Source organism: Fistularia commersonii, chromosome 1, assembly GCF_037954325.1.
Source record: "Fistularia commersonii isolate RoL2024-O1a breed Wild chromosome 1, RoL_Fcom_v1.0, whole genome shotgun sequence".
In the NCBI taxonomy this organism is placed as follows: Eukaryota; Metazoa; Chordata; class Actinopteri; order Syngnathiformes; family Fistulariidae; genus Fistularia; species Fistularia commersonii.
Window position 1 is genome coordinate 29,476,605 of NC_141284.1, and position 21,092 is coordinate 29,497,696.

The following is a 21,092-nucleotide window of genomic DNA, read 5'->3' on the forward strand; positions in this document are numbered from 1 at the left end:
ACGAGCGGAAAAAGACGCACACGCAGTGAAAGTGTGCTTTCCGGGAGATCGCCTCGGTCTTCAATCCCACGAAATATCATAAACGAACAACTTCTTTCAGTTTGAAAGTGAAATCCAGGACGGGTCTCCCGGCAGCCCTGCCCCCCCCACCCCCACTAAATGAAAAACATCCCCAGACTGAGACTGCTGTTGCAAAACGATCCCACGGGAATAATTTCCACAGGATGACCAGCTAAAGCAGTATTTTAACATGAAATCCACCATGAAAGAAATGTCGATATTATCCATGTTTCTAACATGTGGCGGCGCTGCAGCGGCAGCTGATGTGTTGGAAACCAGTTTGGACCAAAAGCGACTTCAATGGTTTCATTCGGTTGAATTTTCCAGCTCTGACACTTTTAAAAAACGAATATTGAACCAGAATTAAAGACATCCCTTTGGCAGAGCTTCCGCTGACACTTCGTCTTGATTAGAAACATTTGTTCCAAATAAAAAGGAGTAAGAATTGAGCAAGATAGGAAATGTTTAATAAAATATCCTTCCAAAAAGTACAAAGATGTATTTTTGCCGTGTACAAGCACCTCCAGTGGGAAGCCATATTTACAAATCGGTGTCTCCCGTCAACCCGCTCCAAGTGTTTGATAGGAAAAGAAACTGCAGGCACTTTGTTTGAAAGGTCAGGAAGAAACAGGCCGCAGAGCTCGACCGGCCGCCGACCGGCCGCTTCTTTCCTGCGGTACCGGAGGAGCGACTGTCCTCGGGACCAAAGGTGACGGCGGACGAGTCGCCATCGAGGGAAAGAACTCGACACACCAGACAAGATTCACCGCTGCTCTCGGAAATCATCCCAAAAACAAACAAACCAAAAGGAAAACTCGAGCCGGCCGTGCAGCTGAGAGACGGACGGGGCGACGTCTCCCAGTCACCTGCCTTTCTGCAATTCTATTGCTATTTGTCTGTTAAAAGACAGCTGGAGAAAAGCTCTGAGGCTTTGGAAAAGGTCGGTTACTTCTGGAGCGAAGACCTCGCAGTCTCACAGACGTCAGTACTGAGTGGACAGTGGAAAGCTCACACACAGGCAAGTTACAAAAAAAGAGCACAAACAGAACGGGAAGTAGCATGTAGATGGTAAAGGAGCAGGGACAGTTTTAAAATAAATCACATTCTGCCGTTGGAACGCTCAGATCCTCCGTAAAAACGTCTGCATTTTCTCCACCGAGTCACTCGGATGAACAGAAAAAGAAGGTCCAGTGTGGAAACTCAGAAGTCAATAGAAGACACTCAAATGTATTATTTGCTGCACGACAGACAATTGAACACCTAAAAATGAAATTGAAAAAAAAAACAAAACAAAACAAGTGGCAACCGAGAGAAAGTTTCAGTGTTTGGTTTTCAACCGAGAGATAAAGGATTGTGTGACGCACAAACCACTTTTGGTCATTTAGATGGACGCAGCAAAGCCATGCAGCGGGTCAAAGGTCAAGGGTCGAGGTCGAGAAGGTGGAGCTCATTCTCTCTCTCTCTCTGTCTCTTTCCTCCAGGGTTTCTGTTCCGGGCCGATGAAACAACAAACGCATGTCTTTAACTTATTATCTGGCCAGTTCTCTCCTTTCTGTGTCTTGGCCTCCAGGTCCAAGCATGGATCTCTCTGCTCCTGCCTCGCAGTAACACACTGTGGCGTTCCATGAGTTGACCCACTGACAGACACGCTTCACGTCACACACACAACAAAACAAATACTGGTTCACTTTGTACTTCCATGAAATACCGTTATTTCAAGTTCTCATTCAACAGTAAAATGATCCGGCTTTGACTTCAGCGGGACCAGATTGGCTCCCGTTCCCGCCCGCCTGCTGCGACGGGCGATGAGCCGCGACGCCACGCTAACGTTTACCCGTACAACGTTACTGTCGTTGGTCAGGAGATGCTCCGTTCCCTGTGTTCCAGACTCTCCGACAACCGCATACCTGATATTTTGTTCCTCGTACGCACTGGAAGGTTGTTGTTTTGTAAAAGCCATTGCAATAGTTCTGCAAGATGCATGTATAAAATGTTCTACACAACAATACGATGACACTGTAGTGATATTGTGCACTTGTTCTTTTCCACCTCTAAAATATCTTCATCCATCTGGAACCAAAGAAAGTAAACCAATCTAGAAAAAATTGTTAAAAGGAAATCCTGACCTCCAAAGATGGCAAAGTGTAGTCCAGGTCAGAAGAGAAGTGATTGTTTTTGTTTGTTTGTTTGTTTGTTTTTTAAACAAGTGTTTCAGGCAACCACGGTGAAGCGTGAGGTGTTTCAGACAGAATCGCGTCGCTGGCGAGACACCGTCCTCCATGAGCAAGCGGGCATGTGTTCAGGAATTCATACCCCGGCCGTCTAAAGTGCCACTAGTCTTTGCAGCAGATCGACAAGTGCTTCTCTGGGTAGAAGACGGAGGGACTAGGATGGATGCAGAAGCTCCAGCAGCGCCCCTACCGCTCCGAAGTAACCCTAAAGGAAAAACAAGTCGAGCTGTTAGAAGACGGCAATCATCCAGGACTCGTCCGATTCCCCGGAGGACAGAGCTGCTCACCTCATGGCGCAGGAAAAGGGCTTTGAGCTGACCTTTGGACCAGTAGTCCATGGCGTACGCCAGCAGCTTCATGGAGAGGGTGTTCACTCTCAGGAAGTTACCCACAAACACCACCCTCTCAATGTTCTGCGCAGAAGGAAAAAAGTAAAAAATAAAAGGTCATTCATTAGCTGAAGCTTTTAGCGAGCACACAGAGGGGTGACGCTTCGAGACAGGCTTGAACCTGGACAAGACGTCGCCGGGCTCATCATCTTCTGACCTGTGGGAGGAAGGATGGACAAAACCCAGGAAGGCTCGGGAGAACACATGGACTCGCTTCCTATCCGTTCTTCCACATTATGGCCATTAAATGACTCTTTTAAAACTAACTTTTCCATGCTGGGGATGTGAGATGTGCAGCAAATGTCCTCTCCGCCTTCATAGCCCTGTACAATGCTGCTTGATCAAGAACGCCACAAGGCAGCACCGTAAAGAGGCTGAACACAGAGGGAACAGAGTTTCATCTCCGCCAGACAACTGTTCTTTTATCTTTTATCATTACGATTATTCATCACAATTATTATCGTCGTTACATCATTGCAATGGACTCCGTAGCAGCCGTGGGTTTGGGAGAAGCCTTTCTGCTCTGCGGCATCATTTTCTGTCTCCTGTTACAGAGGCAGCAGCCTCGATGAATCAAGCTCACACAGAACGGGGCTCCTCGGCCTCGAGGCCAAAACTGACATTTAGAACAAAACTTGAGGGGGAAAAACTGTAAAAAACAAAAATATTCATTCTAAATCTACCGCTTATCCTGCACTCGACGTCACGGCGATGCTGGAGGCTATCTAGCTGTCGAGAGGCAGGGTACACCCTGAACCGGCTGCAGGACTACATATATAGACAAAAAAAACATTCATTCTCTCGGTCAAAATGGCAGATATGTGAACGTCAACTGAACTTGTTATTTGCAGTGCTTATGTCCTCTATTGTAAGTTGCTTTGGATAAAAGCAAAATGTAATGTAATGTAACTTATGGTTTTGGATTGTGGGAGGAAAAGTGAGAATCCATAGGAAACCCACGCAGGCAGAGGGACAACTCAAACTTCCAAAGGGGATCAATAAAGTATTATCTTACTTTAACATGAAAACTCCACATACGATCATGTTTGTAATAAAATATATATACAGTATATTTTACTACAAACATGATTGCATTGATCCAGATGTAGGATTTTACTGAAATGGAAACACTTGGAGAATTAAATATTTAAAACTAAAACCCCATCTGTTGGTAAAAAAATAGGATTTGATGTAAAAGGGAGGATTTGATATTTTGTAAAGGTTGATTTGAGAAAATTGAATCCCAATAACATTCTTCCTTCATGATGAGAGAATAAGTAGAACATATAAAACTGTGTTTGTGTCCTGACGGTCCAGTGAGAAAGTCATCTTGTCCGTTCAAGCCACCGGGTACGTTCACCCACCTCGTTGAGAGCGCACATCCTGGTGATGGAGCCGATGTTGTTGGTGATGGTGACCAGAGTGGCTCGGGCCAGGTCCTCTTTGGAGACAGACTCTCTCTTCTCTTTGGACATCATGTTCCCAAAACTAGCAAACCAAAAGGAATTGTTGTGTCACTGAACACACACACACACACACACACACACACGCACAAGGGTGACAGATTATTTACAAACCACCAATAATCTGGAGTGGTAACGGTTTTATCTGCAAATTCTTATTTGGTCCCTCTTTGCAACGACTTAAAAGCTGAGGGTGACATAACATGAACACTCATATTTTTGTAATTGTCATTTATATGTTGCTCGGCTTTCAAATAACACTAACTGTTATACTTTAAGGCCAATTACTAACATGGTTCTTCACATTATCTCTATCCTAGTTTTGTGTGAAAAAAATGTAACCTTAAAAGAACAAAAAGATTTTTGTCTTAAAACATCTTGGATTTTATTAGTATTTGTCCAGATATAGATTTTCAAATCAAAACTAATTAGCCACGATGGTTTGCCATCATTTTTGCATCTGTTTGCGGTGAACCTGGTGACTGGGACGCACAACAAATCATGCTCTTTGCCCGTTTCAGACAGAATTCAGGCCACGTCCCGTACCTGGAGGCCACGGCCCAACCCGGCAGACCGAAGCGCTCGTAGTCTCCCCCGTAGATGTCCCGCACCAACTTGTCCACGCGGGTGCTTTCGCCCCGAGACGCCATTTCTAGGGCTTCTTCGAAGGTGGAGCAGCCGGTCAGCAAACAGCTCAGGCCCAGGAAGGTTCCACCTCCGAGGCTGCCGATGGCCACCCATACAAAAGATGCAGAAAAGTTAGAATAAACTTCAAAACAGTTTGCCAGTTCTGCTACCAACGTGACACGTTTGAAATCCAGAGTAAATACACCCTTTAAATCTCTGCCATCATACTAAGCTGGTGTATCAATTTATTAATAGTAAACTAGCAACCGGGACAGACATCCTTGGAAAAGGACGGTCCGACTTCTACCGGTTGGAAGATCGCAGACATCTATTTATATATTAATACCTTCTATTTACTTAAATGTAATGGTACTAAGGTGACCGATGTGGCGGCTGTTGCAACGTTTCTCTCTTCGGAAGACAAAACGGAGGTTTTTGATTTGACAGCTCCTTCTTGCAGTCAAAGCTAAAATAACTGGAAGGCCAATAGCAGACATCAGAAGGCTCCTGTTACGATTCCACGTTAAGACGTCCAACAAAGCCTTGATAAATACCAGTTCTATTCAGCTCCATCCACACCCTTTCAAGGACTCCAACCCACCACCGGAGGCTGAAGGAGTGCCAACCTGCCGATCGTGTGCCATTTCAAACCAATCAGCTCAAGATCATGTTGAGCAAATGCAGCCCCGAGGGGGAGAGCAGCCAGTCTTCACTGGCCCATGTCTGGAAGCATGAGAGGCCTTTATGAAGAGGTTCTTGGAAAGTGCAGTACGCACCAGACCGGCGGCGCAGATAAACGCCACGAGCAGCAGTACGCTTTTATGCAGAGGAAGAGGATTTGCTTTGAGAAGGCTGATAAAGTACAGCGAATGTCCGCAGGCGCCGCAACACGGACCGTTCGCTCCTCCACCCTCAGGCCGGATCCACAGAAGTGTGAAATATATCAAATATAGAGTCTGAAGAACTCATTCCATCCTGCTGCCATTAGACTCTGTCAGGAGTTTGCAAACATGGACAGCCTCCCGACAATTGTCTGTACTGGACTCTTTACATTCGAACTTGCACCTTTTACAATTTGCACACTCAAACATGCAAATTGAAATGTAATCATTCAAGCACAGCATTAAGTTGCCATTGCATGATGCTCCTTGCCATTGCACTACAGCGCTCAAACTCGTCTAACAACCATGAAATACCGCCGAATATAAGAATACCTGCAAATAAAAAGACTATTTGCAGTTTTAATTGCCTGTGCAAATTGAAAAGTTGACATTTAGTTTACATTGAAAGAAAGATTCTAGAGGCCTAAAGGAAGACCTAAGAGATTTACGGATGTAGCAACAGTGAGTGTGAGAGAAGAGGATGCAGAGAGTGGGGTGAGATGGAGGCAGGTTTGCTTTGGCACCAGCTGAAAAGAAAAGGATCCATATCTGAAGCAGATGAATGTAAACACCAACAAACCATCTATGAAAGGAAACTAGCCCAGCACAAAAAAAAGCAGAGTTCTTCTACTGGCTTCCTGAGGTTTCCGACGTCTGTAGGCCGTCGAGGAACATTGTCATTAACATGAGCAGAAGGCCCAGAATGAAGGATCCCTCCGGTAGTCAGAGGAATTCCAGAGTTCAATCCAAGGTTGGGAGGTTTGGTGTGAGCAAACAAATGGATGGGAGGGGTTTTAGCCACTTCTTCAACTGTGTCATCATCGTACACACAGAAACCGCATCTCGGTTGAAGGACATTTATTTCTGAAATGTCCCCCCCCCCAAAATACAGGCCAAATTCTAAAATGTTGGTACGATGTATTTTACTTTATTTCCTATAGAACATAAACAACATATCAGATACTGAAACATGAAAAACGTTGACTCATTTGGACGGCAGCGGCCAGAGAAGGCAGGAGAGGTAATTGGCACAAATCAAAAACAACTGAAGGATCATTTGCCAACTAATTATATTAACTGGCAGCAGGTGACGCCCTCTCAGGGTATAAAAGGATGATTTCAGCGACAAAGCCTCTCAGCTGTAAACATGAGCAAAGATTCACCAATCTGTGATAAACCAAAATTTAGAAATTTTACAAAATTCCAGGGAAATGTTACTCAACGTAAAACTGCAAAGACTCTAAAAATCTCACCAACTACAATTTCCTTCGGGATAAATAAAGTTGTTCTTATTCTTATATATCACCAAGACTGGAGAATCGGGGAGCGTCTCTTTTCGCAAGGGACAAACGCAAAGGTCAGAACTTGATGCTCGTGATCTTCGGGCCCTTTTAGTGGCACTGCTTTAAAAAACAGACAAGCTTCTCAGCTGGAAATCACATGTGGGCTCAGAAAACCATTTGCCATGCAGGTGAAATCTTTATTATGCAAAGAAGACAAAACGTCTCGTCTACTCCAGGCCAAAGCTCATTCAAAATGGACGCCTGTCCTGTGGTCCGATGACTCGATATGGAATTCTTTTTGGAAATCACTGACGCCGTGTCCTGCCCACAGCAAAGGAGAGGGATCATACAGCTTGTCATGACCCCCCAGCTCAGATGCCTACAACTCCAACAGGTCTGGGGCTCCAATACTACGCCTACGGCCCGGCCAGCTCACACATGTCAAGCCAACACTGAAAAGCCCATCGACGCTTTAGAGCCACGCGTGCTGCAGACATCCATTACAACAGCATGGCTTTGCATGACAACAGTCCAGGTGCTGAACTTTCCTGCCTGAAGTCCAGACCTCTCACCAATAGAAAACATCGGTGCATCATAAAGACCACTCAGGGACAGAGAAGCTACAATTCTGCATCAGACAAGAACAGGACAACAGTCCTCTCCGACAACTCCAGCAACAGGTCTCCTCCCTTCCCACACATTTATAGTTCAAGAGGAGAGGATGCTATAAAATGTAAAAAAACAAAAAACAAAAAAAAAATCCTGTTTTCAACTTCTTAATGTGCGGCCATCAAAATCAAAATGAGCTAAGATTGTCCATGAAATGGTAAAATGTCATTTTCAGCCTCTGGTATGTTGTTTTCGTTCCATTAAGGGTACAACAAGGGCATATATAGCCTTGGTATAACTGTATTTATTACCCGTGATTCAAATGTCCTACGCCTATGAAGGATCTACTTTTTTTGAATATTTGTCTTATAGAAACAAGGTTTCCTAACAACCCAAACCTTTAGGTAAAAGGAATTTCAAACAGCATTACTAAAATAAAGTGCACGTTTTAAATTGTTTAAAAAAAAACAAACAAAAAACAATGCAAGTTTAATCATACCTTTCTGGTCCTTTTCCTGAAAATAATATAATTTGTCACTGAGTTTTATGGACTTTCCTTATTCTTTATAATTTCCCTGAACATCCTGCTAGTTTTTAGTTTGTGTAAGAAGTTTCAAACAGTAAGTATGGCATTTTCTCACGATTTACAAAAAAGGTGATGGAGGAATAACAATGAGCAGTAAATCAGCAAAACAGTGTATATTTATATATTTTTTTAAAATCAGAACATATTTGTCTTGAGATGATTCTAAAATCATAGGCATAAAATGATCAATAGACAAAAATATAATTCCCTGCACCTGTTCTGACATCACAACATCTTTGATATAATGTGAAGCGTATACATCTAAACATGAATAAAAAAATAAAAACCACATTACATGTGGGTGAAAAATGGTTATTTCACATTCATTCATAATACACACAAACACACACATGTTGTTACCTGGTCCCAGTTACTCGTTTGTAGTTGTTTTCAGAATAGACAGCAAGGATGCTGACGCCAGACCCAATGTTGACCAGCAGCAGTGGGTAGGGGTTCTCCAGTGTGTAGGGCCTCTGGACGCAGTGGTCCGGGTCCGTGGGGTTCTCAAAGTAGTAGCACTCCGAGGGGCCGCTAGACACCACGGAGTCAATGTACAACACACCGCGGATCAAGCAGTCCAGCTCGTCCAGCTTGTGAAGCTGCAACTCGGCCATCTTTGGGTTGAGAGAGAGAGAGAGGACAATATCAATGAGAAGACTTATTGGGAAAACAGAGGCAGGAAACTGCGAGGGAGGAGCGTGGAGACAGGAAGCCTCATTACGATTCCATGGGCCTCACTGTAAAAAAAACAAAAACAAAACAGCAATATCCAACAACACACCCTCCCGTGACTGAGATGTGGACATTTGACAATAGTTGTTTTTTGTGGCTGAAATTAGCAAAGGTGCCGTAACTAAACAATCTTTTAATCAAATCCTCCCAGTATGAGGAATGTAAGATGAGACGAGAACAACTTTATTTATCCCGAAGGAAATTGTTGTGCCAGAGTTTCAAGCAAAAACATAACAGTAATAGATAATAGTAGGAAGGAGGGAGAATAAGAAATACAATAAAATGTAAATTGTCAAGGTTTAGGCTATCAAGTGTTTTAAGGTTTTAAGTACAAGACCAGTGGCTGGGGTCTACAAGAAAAAGGTATAAAGGGTATATACACTGTATGCTTGAATAAAAACTACACATAAATATAAATAAACAAGGCATCTTGGGCAAAATGAATGAGCATTCATCAGTAACGTGATCCGTCTAATTCATGTAGTCATTGGGTCGATCACATTTCTCAAGGATGTTCTGCTTCTGTTTATTGTCTCATGCGCACGAACGCGTTTCCCGGCACGGTGAAATTCCCACTTTGCTGACCGCAGTGCATTTAGATGTGTGTTGATAAGAAATGATAGTGTAAACATTAGAAATATGAACAGTGTTGTGCAGCGCGGAGAAGAGAAGACTGATAATTTCATCGCCGTCGGGTGGTTCTGCACCAATTCTGAATTTATGTCTTGCAATTTCTTTCAAAAGCAATTTGTTGACGTTCAGTCATTGAGTGATGCTTCATACTCGATTTAATGGATCGACAGCCGACACGTGAAAACCAAAAAAGGTTCATCTTAAATAATATCATCATTTTTGGGGCACAAAGATCTTCCTGGCCATCGGCAGCATACCCACCGTGCGGAAATCGGCCTCAAATTTGTACGCGCCCCCTCCAGTGGCACACAGCGTGGTGTGGAGGCTGGAGAAGTGCTTGTTGCGACCCATTTGCAGGAAGGCGGGCAGGTCGTGCGTGGGGAAGCGGATGAAGTGCAGGTTGCCGGTCCGGCCGCACAGCGTCAGGTCCTGCAGCTCCAGGTGAACGTCCCGAATGCCCGTCCTGCCGTAGGCGGTGTTAGAGGTCAGGTAGCGGCGGATGCTCTTCAAGTTCTCCACTTCTTCCTGCTCCTCCTCTGCAGTGATATCTTTGGGCTCAAAGTACACCAGCTTCACCAGAGTGCCTCCAATGTCCATCCCAAACCATGGAAAAGCTGCATGACCACAGAAAACACAGGATCGTCTACATCTTCACCGTGACCAGATCATGTGCGGTCTAATGATGATGATAATTATAATAATAATATTTTTCTTTGTCAATCCCTGTGGGTAAACTGGTTCTCTGCAGAGAAGCCATCATGGATGAACGTGAGCTGCAGGGGAGCAGCGAGGGCTTCAGCGCGGTGCTCAGCAACACTCGGACACGCCGGGAGGAGCCGAGCATCCGACCGGGAAGGCTGGCTTCCAGGGCGGACCTCTGGAGCTCCTGCACCGGGCGAGTGTCAGGGTGTTTGGGGGGAGGCTGCAGCTTCTTCCCCCGGAGGAGCAGCAGAACAGTGTGTACCCAGTGTGTACCGAGAACGCCATCTTGTTGCCTGACAGGTTCCGACTATTTACTGACACTAAATCCCGCCGCTGTTGCTTTGCACCGCTCGAAATAAACTCGTTGTAGTGCAAAACACGGCGTTAAGAATTCTGTGTTGTAAATAAATGCACGTTGTTTTAAGGCTCAACCGTCCCCGGGGAGCGCCTGCGGCCGCGCAACGGTTCCTCCCCAGGAAATACACGGAACCCGGGCGAGCGGGTCGGAACACCTACGCGGCCTCGCCTTCTTCCCCGAGTCGTTGCGAAGCCTCGCCGTCGCGTAGGAGCTCCGGCCGTCGCTGGCGCTTCTCCCGGCGGCCGCGGCCGCCTCGCTGCCGGCGTCGCTCCGGGCGGAGCCGGGCAGCTCCTTGGCCGAGCGCGGCTGCTTCGTGGGGGTTTCGTCTTCGTCCGCGATCCCATCGTCGCGATGGTGGCCGTTGAACGCCATTTAAATCACCAAATGGCTACATAAATGCGCTAGTCGATGGCTGAACAGGCGACATACGTCAATAGTTCAGGCGGCCGTTGAGCTCCGGCGGCGAAATAAAAGGAAAAGAAGAAGAAAACAAAGAAGAAACGCTGAGCAGATAAATGGCTGTGATTGTACGAGCGGCGCGGCCTTTATATCAGCTCGGGAAAGGCGGAAATAGCACTTGATTGACGGGCCTCAAAACCAATCAGAATGCGAGGCCGACAAACGGAACATTTACTTTGTGCGCGCTGACGGCGAAGCCCGTGGCTTCTCACGCACACACACACATAAGCAAACACAAACATATGCACACACAAACACTTGCACACACAAACATCTGCACACAAAGACATCTGAAGACACAAACATCTGCAGACACAGACATCTGCATACAGGCATCTAAACGCACAAACACCTGCACACTCAAACACCTGCACACACACACATATGCACACACAAACACCTGCACACACAAACATCTGCACACACAAATATCTGCACACAGGCATCTACGCACATAAATATCTGCATGCACAAACATCTGCACACACAGACAGCTGCCCAGCGTCCGCACACACAGACATCTGCACACACAAACACCTGCACACGCAAGCACCTGCACACACAAACACCTGCACACACAGACATCTGCACACACTGACACCTGCCCAGCGTCCGCACACACCGACATCACACCGATCTTTCCCTTTATGACACCATAACCGCGCCCTTCGCTTGCTGTAATTCCTCTTTCCAGTGCTTCCCCAACGTGACATCACAGCTTCCCCTTTGGTCCACTGCATCACCAGATCTACTACAAGGAGTATTTGTGAGTAACTTGCCAAATCCTAAAATTGGCATTAATTACTATTTGTATACAGTAACAGTGGATTGTTGTTGAATTACAGTGGATGGTTTGAATCACAAACATGGTATATCACGTGAATTGCAACACATGATCCCCGGCAAATATTTGGATTTTTGTCACACAAATATTTCAAAAGGCATTGACAGTCCGATACTGTATAAAAGCAAAGAACACCAAGATCTACTCAGATATATGTTTTGCCCTTGTTTCCGTTATGTGAGCTGCATGCTGTTTTTCGAGTCTTTTTAAAAGTACTTATTTATTCGTGAACTGTTCTGCGTATCCTGCACCTATGGTCATGGCGGTGCTGGAGCCTATCTTTACTCTCAATTGATTATCATTATTCTAGAAAACTACGTTGAAACACATAGGAACTCGTATTTATAATGCTTCATATGTCTCAATAGGTGATGTGTCAGTTTCTTAAAACCGTATTTTACGCGACAACAATGAAAGTAACGTTAACAGTGTTGACATCTTACATCAACAGTTAAGCACTAGGTTTTCATATTGGTAAGATAGTCTGCATAAAGAGGATGGTTAAGCAGCATCAAAAATAGCTTAGGGAATGCGCTATGTGCCACATAGGTTTGTTTTGTTCGATGTGTCCCAACAATATGATAAAAGCAACACTGCACACAATGAAACACTTAGTATCTGTAGTTTTACAATAGTACGTTTATTGATGAAACCGTTGTTTGCATAGCTAGAAACATAGCACAAAGATGTGAATAAAGCGGACAGTGAGGAGAACCTGTCCGTGGATGTACGAAATCTTTTTTTCTGTCTTGTCTTGTTTGGAAAATATTACCAACATGAAATCTCTCACCCTATCACATCAAGACCTCTTGCAGCCTACGGACAAACAGTATCACACACAGGACCAAGCACAAACACATTAAAATCTTCTATGCGTATTGTTTTTTTAATGTCACTCGTAGGGGCGGCGGCCAATAGACTGCCAGAAGTACAATATATAAATACAACTGAAATATTGCATTTAGAATTTTTATATCCTATCTTTATTTTGTGCTAGTTTGCTGATCCCTCTCAGCATGCAACTTTAAAGTATTGTTTTCAAAATGAGTGTCAAAGAATTCCAAAAATTGGCAAGACAAAAAAATATTCAAAATGAGAGTCAAAAAGACACAAAACTGAAAGTCAAAAGAAATAAATGCCAAATTAGCTTGGGGTGGAATTCCTCACAATGCTGGAAACACGTGGGGGTTTCTTTGTGATTATATCTGACACGCCATATTTGCTCTCCTTAGCATCTCCAAAACAGTAAAAGTGCTCCTCAATAGTGATATTCTTTTCCCCCTTCAATATGTACATTGCATAACCTGAGCAGAACGACACACATCCATATCGAAAAGGTGCTCCTCCATATATTGTTTTTTCATGCCATATTTCAACATGTTCATTGATAACATTTAGTTTTTCCTCCCGCTACCAAGTGGCATTACTTTTATTATTATTATTCACTTTTTATATGTGCCTGATTACATGAAAAGGTAATGTCTGTCTTTTCTGTCAATTTTAGACGGACTACTTTAAATTCTCCTTTTTTTAACATCGACCTAATCGGAGGTAAACACATTGGTATTGTATTTCTCATTAGATCACGTTTGTGATGAACGACCCGATCAGCACCCTCTAATGGTTAAAGAAGTTCTTCATCGGTTCCAACATCTCTGATGGAAACTATGAGGTGGTCACAATGAAGGGATGTGATCTTTCTGAAGTGATGGAATAAACGTCTTATAGTAAATATGTCCTACAAGTTATGTGTTACTTCAAAAGATTACTGGCTCTAAAACATCAAAATATGGCTCTAGCCATAGGGCTTTCACCATGTTTTAAGTATCTTGATTAAATACACAATTTAATTTAGTTATATGAAGATTTAAGTCAAATAAATACAGAAATTGCTACTCACACCAAGAGACACAACACGTTTCACAGTCCACATCCACTAAAGCTCAGCTGGTTAATGTACCAATATTCAGTGGACAGCAGCTGGCAACTTCTTCCTCCAAGTGCTTATCAAACAAGTGAACATTCAACGTTTCTGTCGTCTATAAATAAAGTCATTGCACGTGCATCCTAACCTACCGGACGACGGAGCTGATGCCGATATCAGTTTGCCGGCCACACGTCAGTTTTGAATATCGGATCGTAAAAGTACTTCTCTATGAAAAATTACTAAATGACTTGTCTTCATCCATGTTGCCTATTCTTAAGCTGAGGAAATCATTAAATCATACAACCAGCTGATGTCAATCGTACAGACAAGAAGGACATCTGTGCAGGCGAATATTAGCTTTACAATCAAGTCAAAGTACATTTTTTTCAGATATATTCTTACTTTACCCTTTTTTGTCTTACATTATAGAGGAAGCAGTTTTCCTCTTCACCCCTTGAATGAATGTCTGCATCTTCAATCTACACAAAAATGTGTCATTCAACGGGAGGAAAGATTTGAAGCTTCTGCAAGTTGCTAAAAATGTGGGCTACAGTATTGAAAAATACTGTAATCTATTCACTCATTATCCAACACTTAAGGTCCCAGGGGTGCCGGAGCCTATCCCAGCTGTCACTGGGTGAGACCCTGGACCCTGGAGACAAACAAACATTCACACAAAAGAACAATGTTTTTTTCCCAATTAACCTTCTGCATGTTTTTGGAAAACATGCAAGCTCCACACAGAAAGGATCCCTGTGGGAGGCGAGGGCGCTAACCGCTGCGCCGCCGTGACGTGTGTGAAACGCTTCTATAAATCAGCAAAAACCTCTACATCAGGTGCTTCTTTCAATGCTGGCTCTTCTCATGAAATTCAAAACAGAATTTCCCCGAGCTTTGGATCTTTTACCTGCAAACGGGGACTGTTGAGCTCACACTCAGGCCGGTGACTTCCAGCCTGACAGCTGTCTTAACGTTTAACTTTGCTCACCTGCCATTATGATCAACATTAAGTCAGCGACACACACGGGTAGGCAGCTGGGAGCACTGAGATGGTTCGACTTACTGACGCTGACTGATGCAGCGATGCCTTCGCCAGACAAGATCCAAAACCGGAACCCCAACAGAAAAATGAAAAAAAAGGAGCAGAATTGTTATATGGCTCAGAGATAACGTGAAACATTTTTCACATTTTGGTCAAGTGGAACATAGCTATCCAGGAAGCCGCAATTTTTATTTACAATTATGACGTCAATTTTGCTGCAACAAGCAACATGCAAGCCATGTTCTCCGGGTTTAGGAGGACACGATTCTTTGGTACAGAGTCAGCACAAAGTACACAAAGTACTGACACACAAAAAGTAGCATTTCAACCTGAGTAATACCAAAATAACGATGACGACGTCAAAAATAAAAGCAGTAATCACTTGTCGCTAAGCAACGTCGCCCTGAAAACCTTGCTCATGAGTGTCGTCTTCATTGTACATAAAAGAAAAGCTAAACATTTCATGAAAACTCAGTGACACGATGGAACCTCTGCAAGGTCGGCTAGCACTCTGGAGACCGCAGACCAGTTGTATTGTGGCCAAGGGACTACAATAAGGCAGTCAAGACGCTTAAAAAAGGATGGGAGCCAAACCTTCTGTTCCTTGAACGCTATCAGATCCCCTTCTTCAACCTCCACGCCATCATCAGAGCACAGGCGCCTACTCCTGCAGCCGTCAGAATGTATTTTGTTTTAGATGCCGTCGCTAACTTCTCCTTTGGATCCCGCACTGACTCCATTCCAGTATCATCTTGCAGAGGTTCAGGCGGGAGGCGGCGTGCACCGGAGGGGCTCATCAAATCTGACGGGGGTACCGGCAGTGGCGGGCAGCGGGGCGGGATCTTTGGCTACATCGCCGTTGATTTGAATCTGTGGAATGGACGTCTGGACAGATGGCTCCTCGGCTTCGTGCGTGTCGCCTTGCAGCTCCTGCAAGCTCTCACAAACAGGCCCATCGCGGTCGTCCTCGGGTTCATCGTGGTTCGGAGCTTCGCCGTTCTCCTGCCGTGGTTGCGCTGTAGCCGTGCACGTTGTGTCGTCGGCAGGGGAACCAGAAGGGATCTGGCCCGCCGCTGATTCGACGCGTTCCACCGCGTGAGGCTCTGCCGCCATGCAGCTCACAGGGTCGGCGGTACCTTCAGGATTTTGTGGTTGGATGCCGGGGAGCCGGTCAGGCTCGCCCCGGCACTCGGAGATGTCCTCCTCAAGATCTGCGCACGGAAGCGGGTCGACTGACGCTCCACCTACAACCTGTATGGGAATCCCAATCCATTTTATTTTGTAATAACAGCCAGAATGCAGCAACGGAAAGTGTTTCGACGCAGATGAGAAGACAACATTTCCAGCGTTCGTCAGTAAAGTGCAAGGAAATCCAAAAACAAAAACCAGAAAATAACTCACCCCTGTTTCAGGAGGTTCAAATGTTTCTTCGGGCTGCAGGACGGAGGCCAGCTGTTCCTCCAGGGGAGGCACCGCGTCCTGGACCGAAGGCTTCTCTGGGATCAGTGTGGAGGGAGAAAGTCCACGGGGTTCATCCGAGGCTGTCTCGGCGGGCAGGGGGCTCTGCGGTGGTGTGGATTCAACCGGCGGCGGTGTGGAAGGATCCGGCTGGATCTGAGCTTCTATTTTAACCTGCTCTTCAGCAGAGAAGGTCCAAGCAGCTCCATCAGAGCTGACTGGAGAACTGTTGTCCCGAGGAATCAAATCCGAATCTCCCAAATCATCCCCGGTGTCCGCTTCGGAGTTTTCTTCCGCTTCGGGGTCCCTCCTCTGGCTCGCTGGTGAGGGGGGTTCGGTCGCTCGATGGTGCGGCGTCTCAGGCCAGGTTGGAGGTGTGGCTGTAGGAGGCTCTGTTTCGGCCCCGGCGGTCGGCAGAGGCTCAGATGCAGGTTCAGCTGCAGGTTCAGGTGCAGGCTCAGGTGAGGACTCCTCTGTGGGGTCTTGGACTGCTGAACTCTGGGGGATTTCTGAAATTTCTGATGGCGGAGGGGATTTATCAGCCCTGGCCAAGGCTGGCTTTCCTGGAGCTGACACTTCAGCTGACGGAAGGACGTCAGCTTCGGGTCGGTCACCGCTTTCCGGAACCAAGAAAGGAGCGGCGGACGGCGGCGGATGGACGTGTGCCCTGACAACAGTCGCTGGAGGGGAGCTGGATTCGGGATCTAGGACAAAGCAAGGCACGTTGTATTGTCAAAACTATTTAGACATTGTAAGCTAAACCATGAAGGAACTATTGATTGTCAACTTTTCAGCAAATGTTAGTCATAAAAAAACCCCATCCTCTAACGAGCTTTGACCCTGATTAAAAAGTGCAAAGTTTGAAAGTGTTTTACAATCAGCATGAAACTGATTCTCAACAGAGCAGCAGGTCTGATGCCCATGAGCTGGTTACGAAAATAGATTTGGTTATCACTGTTTATTGTTTATTCAAGTTATTTTGATAACTTTTCTTGCATTGTCCACTTTCTGCTATGATTGGTTGACATGCCACCACTGTGGGGCCACCAAAGGAATATTCTATTCTATTCTATTCTATTCTATTCTCGCTTGCCAAAACCCATTTCAAGTTCAGAACGCAGAATTCTTCACAGACTGATAATCGGTGAAATGATTTAAAGAGGCCATTTGACACAGTCACACAGTCTGTGTCATGTGTGAGGACGCTTCAGTGTCTGTCGCGTTCCAACATAAGACCCTGGATTTCTATGTGTTGCTAACATGGCCTGGAGCTCAGCCAACCTTGGCGTGTTCATCGAAGACTTTGCGTTGAACACGGTGACACTGACACCGGGATCTACATCCAATTAACTGTCACATCTGAAAACTGTTGGTGTGGAGACGGGAGGCCGTATGCAAAAGACTAACAAGAGAGACAAGAGAGCCCTCTGTTGGCTGCTGAAACACCTGATAAGCTCTGACAAAGCAACACAAATGAAAACAAAAGCAATAAAGCCCTTTCTCTGCACTGAAAACTGCATGAAAAATCTGACTTTCATTGCAGCAGCCATGACAGTATTTTCATAATTGTCATTTTTCATTGCACCGAGTCAAGGCACTATAATGAAGAGCCATGCCAGAATCCAAGACTTACCGGTCGAACCCCTCAGGGACTCGTACTCGGCCCTGATCTCCGCCGCCAGCGCTGTCTGCTCACATGCCTCCAGCGCCCGGATGAACTCCTCGGGCCAGTTTTCTCCCCTCCTCAGACAGTCCAGGAGGAGCACCATGCCGTCATAATTGCCATATTGCTCTCTTTTCGCCTCTATAGTTTCCTAAAATGCAATTTCAAAAAATTAAAACAAAAAAAAAATCCTAAGATAAATTGACCAAGTGATAAAATCCACCTTACAAAGTAAGTGAGACTAAAAAGTAGTTTTGTCTGTACAAACAATAACTGCGTTTCAGGCCCAGAGCCAGGAAATGTTAACGCGATTATTCATCAGCGGCGCGTTAAATATTGACTCCCGATTGACAGTTTAAATGCCAGTCTCATAAAACATTGATCCGGCTGGCATTGCGGCACTCCCTCTGTAAAGTAACTCAACTGTGAAGGTTATCTCCTCCATTTTGGCAAAAAGAAATAGAACAATGAAATACGTCATAAAATGATATTATTGGGGTAAAATTCTTCACAATAACACAGCATCGTGGCTGCTGAAAATACCAGTCCATTATTTGTACGTTTATGATCAAAGTCTCCACTTTGAAAAGCATCTTCACACTTTCCAGTTTCAAAGCATTGTACACACACACACACACACACACACACACACACACACACACACACACACACACACACACTAATGGCAAGGCGCTCGCCAAGGCACCGTGACCAGCTTGGGGCTCACAGTCTTGCTTGAGGACGCCTGGACATGCAGAAGAAGGAGGCCAGGATGGAAGCAGCATCTTCTGATGGAGGGACGGCTGCTCTGACATCTGAGCTCAAGTGAAAATGACACTTTCTGATCCTCCCCCCGACCATCCAGACAGCTTTTGATTGGACGTGTTTGGGGAGCCAAGAGTCACACGGCCGCAGAACGTGTCTCCAAATCAACAATGGCTTTTTCTGTCTAAACCTTTCTTCGGTCTCGTCCCGTGACTCATAAACAGCTGACGCTCGTTCTTCTTGTAAGGTCTCCCGCCCGCTTCGGCGGCGCTCGTCTTCACAGCTGCACTTTGCGTCTTACACTCCAAGCTGCACTCAAACGTCTTATTGCACTGCCACCGTTCTATGGCACTGTGCACACTCGTCTCTAGGGTCACATTTATAATAATGTTTACACAGCAAAGTAGGCATTTCACTGTCCAGGGAAACCCGTTTCTACGGCGAACACGTGACGATAAACGCTTGGAGTCTTGAAAGCGCGGCCTTGCGCGCCGAGGCTGTGCTCCGACCCGACACAACGCCTCGCGGGTTGGTGTGAGCGGACCAAAGTGCGGTTGAAATGGGTTGAATTATGACCAGAACAATATTTCAGGAGGCCAAACGGCTCCGGCTCTTGTTTCAAATCAGACCTACCTTGTCGTGAGCATTTAGGCACGGCAGATGGATCACGATGTCTCTCACTTTCACCTTGCTGACAATGGTCGGCATATTCCGCCGCAAGTAACCGTTATAGAGTCTGTCGCCGGCGAATGACATCTGTGGAAAAACGGAAAATAGATGACAAGGCAAGATGTTTGTAGAGCACACGGCGACAATGCCGTTATTATTACTGATTAGCCATTACGACTCGGCTGAAGTCCTCCGCTGACGCACCGCCAACAAGGATCCTGAGCTGAACCGTGCAAAGCAAGGCTGAGGGTATCGCTCAGATATAGAGATGTTTATCACCGGATTAAAACAGTCAAAAAGAAAGGGGAAGTCAGGTGAAATGAAAGACGATCTATATTCAATGTCAACAAAGGAAATCCTCTAAGAAATGACAAAGAGTGACACGTCCAAAGCTCAGATTTGACTTGTCTCTTATCAATGGCCTCCGGTTTGACAGCGTATTCCTAAAGGTCGCGGAGCACTAATGTCACCCTCTCCTTCGACGCACCTCGCTGTGTTTGTACCTAAACAGGCGGGCGGACTAATCTGTCGTCAATCTGTTGTCATCCGCCGGGACCTTTCTCACAGGATGTCGTGTCACCACCCGGCAGGATTAGAGTTCGCCGCCGGCGAAAGACGGAACGCGGAAACACTCCAAGGGGAAGGCGCTGGAGAGCAAAGTCTCCCTCATCTTCTTACTATCTGGCCTATATATTTATATTTATGGCCCTGAGCTCGCATGCAACCTGCCTGGTGGGTCTGCAGACCTGGGGATCCCTCAGCAGAACAATGTTGCTCAAACGTGTGCCATGTTTCAAATGATGGCAGATTAACAGGAAAGGAAGGAAGGTGTGCAGGAAAGACAAGAGAGAGAGAGAGAGAGAGAGAGAGAGAGAGAGAGAGAGAGAAAGAAAGAAAGAGAGAGAGAGAGAAAGAGAGAGAGAGAGAGAAAGAGAGAAAGAGAGAGAGAAAGAGAGAAAGAGAAAGAGAGAGAGAGAGAGAGAGAGAGAAAGTAAGAAAGAGAGAGAGAGAAAGAGAGAGAGAAGGATCTCCTTGACACAAGGGCAAGAGGGCAAAGAAGCAGAGCTACAAGAATGACCTCCAAAGCAACAGGTCACAACAGCACGTTTCTACACAAGGTTGTCCAAGAGGACCGTCACATTTACTGTGTGTTTGGAAGAAACATCGATTCGGGCATTTTTCCCCTTTTCTACACTTAGTTGCGAGGCGTCAGAGGTGATGACGTCTCGAACACCGACACAAACAAGCGAAACAAGCCCGAAACGTCGGGACATGAAACTAAATGCCGCGCTGCGCGTCCACTGGCCAGAAAACGCGTGGGTGTCCGTTCTTCCGTGGACGTGCGTTGAAGCCACGCAACGCGTTGCGACAAACTCACCTTCCGTGCGGTTCGGGCTCGCGCTCCGAGGCTCACCTGGGGCGGCTCGCGCGCCTCCGCCTTTTCACGCACATCTGCCGAGCGTCCCGCCGTCCCATTGGTCGACGCGGACGTCGATGAAAACGGCCGACCAATGGAAACGGGTGCGGGCTCGGCGGGGGCGGGGCCTGCGCCCTGAGCCCCGCCGGCTCTGCGCGGGAATGAATCCGCTGCGGGATTAGATTTGCGTTTTCTGCCCTGCATCTGCCGCTAATCCCGCTCCTAATCCGCCGCAAGGAGGCCGCGGCTGCGCGGCTCTGGATGCACATCAGAAGTCACTCCAACCACGAGAGG

General features: G+C 46.0%; 2 protein-coding genes across 4 annotated transcripts; both read right to left on the reverse strand.

Annotated features, from left to right (window-relative positions):
* Window positions 1-1,255: 1,255 nt before the first annotated feature.
* pank2 (pantothenate kinase 2) lies at window positions 1,256-11,066 on the reverse strand. The gene is made up of 7 exons (XM_086159747.1): window positions 10,713-11,066; window positions 9,756-10,108; window positions 8,490-8,743; window positions 4,690-4,866; window positions 4,045-4,168; window positions 2,579-2,704; window positions 1,256-2,496 (listed from the first exon to the last, which is right to left on the reverse strand). Exons 1-7 carry the CDS (start codon window positions 10,924-10,926, stop codon window positions 2,446-2,448), a joined length of 1,299 nt encoding a protein of 432 aa, XP_086015873.1. The 5' UTR covers window positions 10,927-11,066; the 3' UTR covers window positions 1,256-2,445.
* A 4,368-nt stretch (window positions 11,067-15,434) lies between these two features.
* Window positions 15,435-20,781, reverse strand: mavs (mitochondrial antiviral signaling protein). 3 transcript variants are annotated; one of them, XM_086159770.1, is made up of 5 exons: window positions 20,760-20,781; window positions 19,346-19,468; window positions 17,918-18,098; window positions 16,228-16,988; window positions 15,435-16,077 (listed from the first exon to the last, which is right to left on the reverse strand). In XM_086159770.1, exons 2-5 carry the CDS (start codon window positions 19,466-19,468, stop codon window positions 15,589-15,591), a joined length of 1,554 nt encoding a protein of 517 aa, XP_086015896.1. In that variant the 5' UTR covers window positions 20,760-20,781; the 3' UTR covers window positions 15,435-15,588. The 3 variants fall into 3 exon arrangements, with proteins under 3 accessions (XP_086015896.1, XP_086015905.1, XP_086015914.1); XM_086159779.1 differs by lacking the exon at window positions 20,760-20,781 and adding an exon at window positions 19,885-19,902; XM_086159788.1 differs by lacking the exon at window positions 20,760-20,781 and adding an exon at window positions 19,586-19,624.
* Window positions 20,782-21,092: the final 311 nt, after the last annotated feature.

Coding starts and splice junctions, on each gene's coding strand:
- mavs (XM_086159770.1), bottom strand. CDS start 19,468: ATGTCATTCGCCGGCGACAGACTCTATAACGGTTACTTGCGGCGGAAT. Junction 18,099..19,345: donor GCCTAAATGCTCACGACAAG/GTAGGTCTGATT, acceptor ATTGCATTTTAG/GAAACTATAGAGGCGAAAAG. Junction 16,989..17,917: donor GTCCCTGAGGGGTTCGACCG/GTAAGTCTTGGA, acceptor GCTTTGTCCTAG/ATCCCGAATCCAGCTCCCCT.
- pank2 (XM_086159747.1), bottom strand. CDS start 10,926: ATGGCGTTCAACGGCCACCATCGCGACGATGGGATCGCGGACGAAGAC. Junction 8,744..9,755: donor TTGAGGCCGATTTCCGCACG/GTGGGTATGCTG, acceptor CTCAACCCAAAG/ATGGCCGAGTTGCAGCTTCA. Junction 2,705..4,044: donor GGATGTGCGCTCTCAACGAG/GTGGGTGAACGT, acceptor CCTTCTGCGCAG/AACATTGAGAGGGTGGTGTT.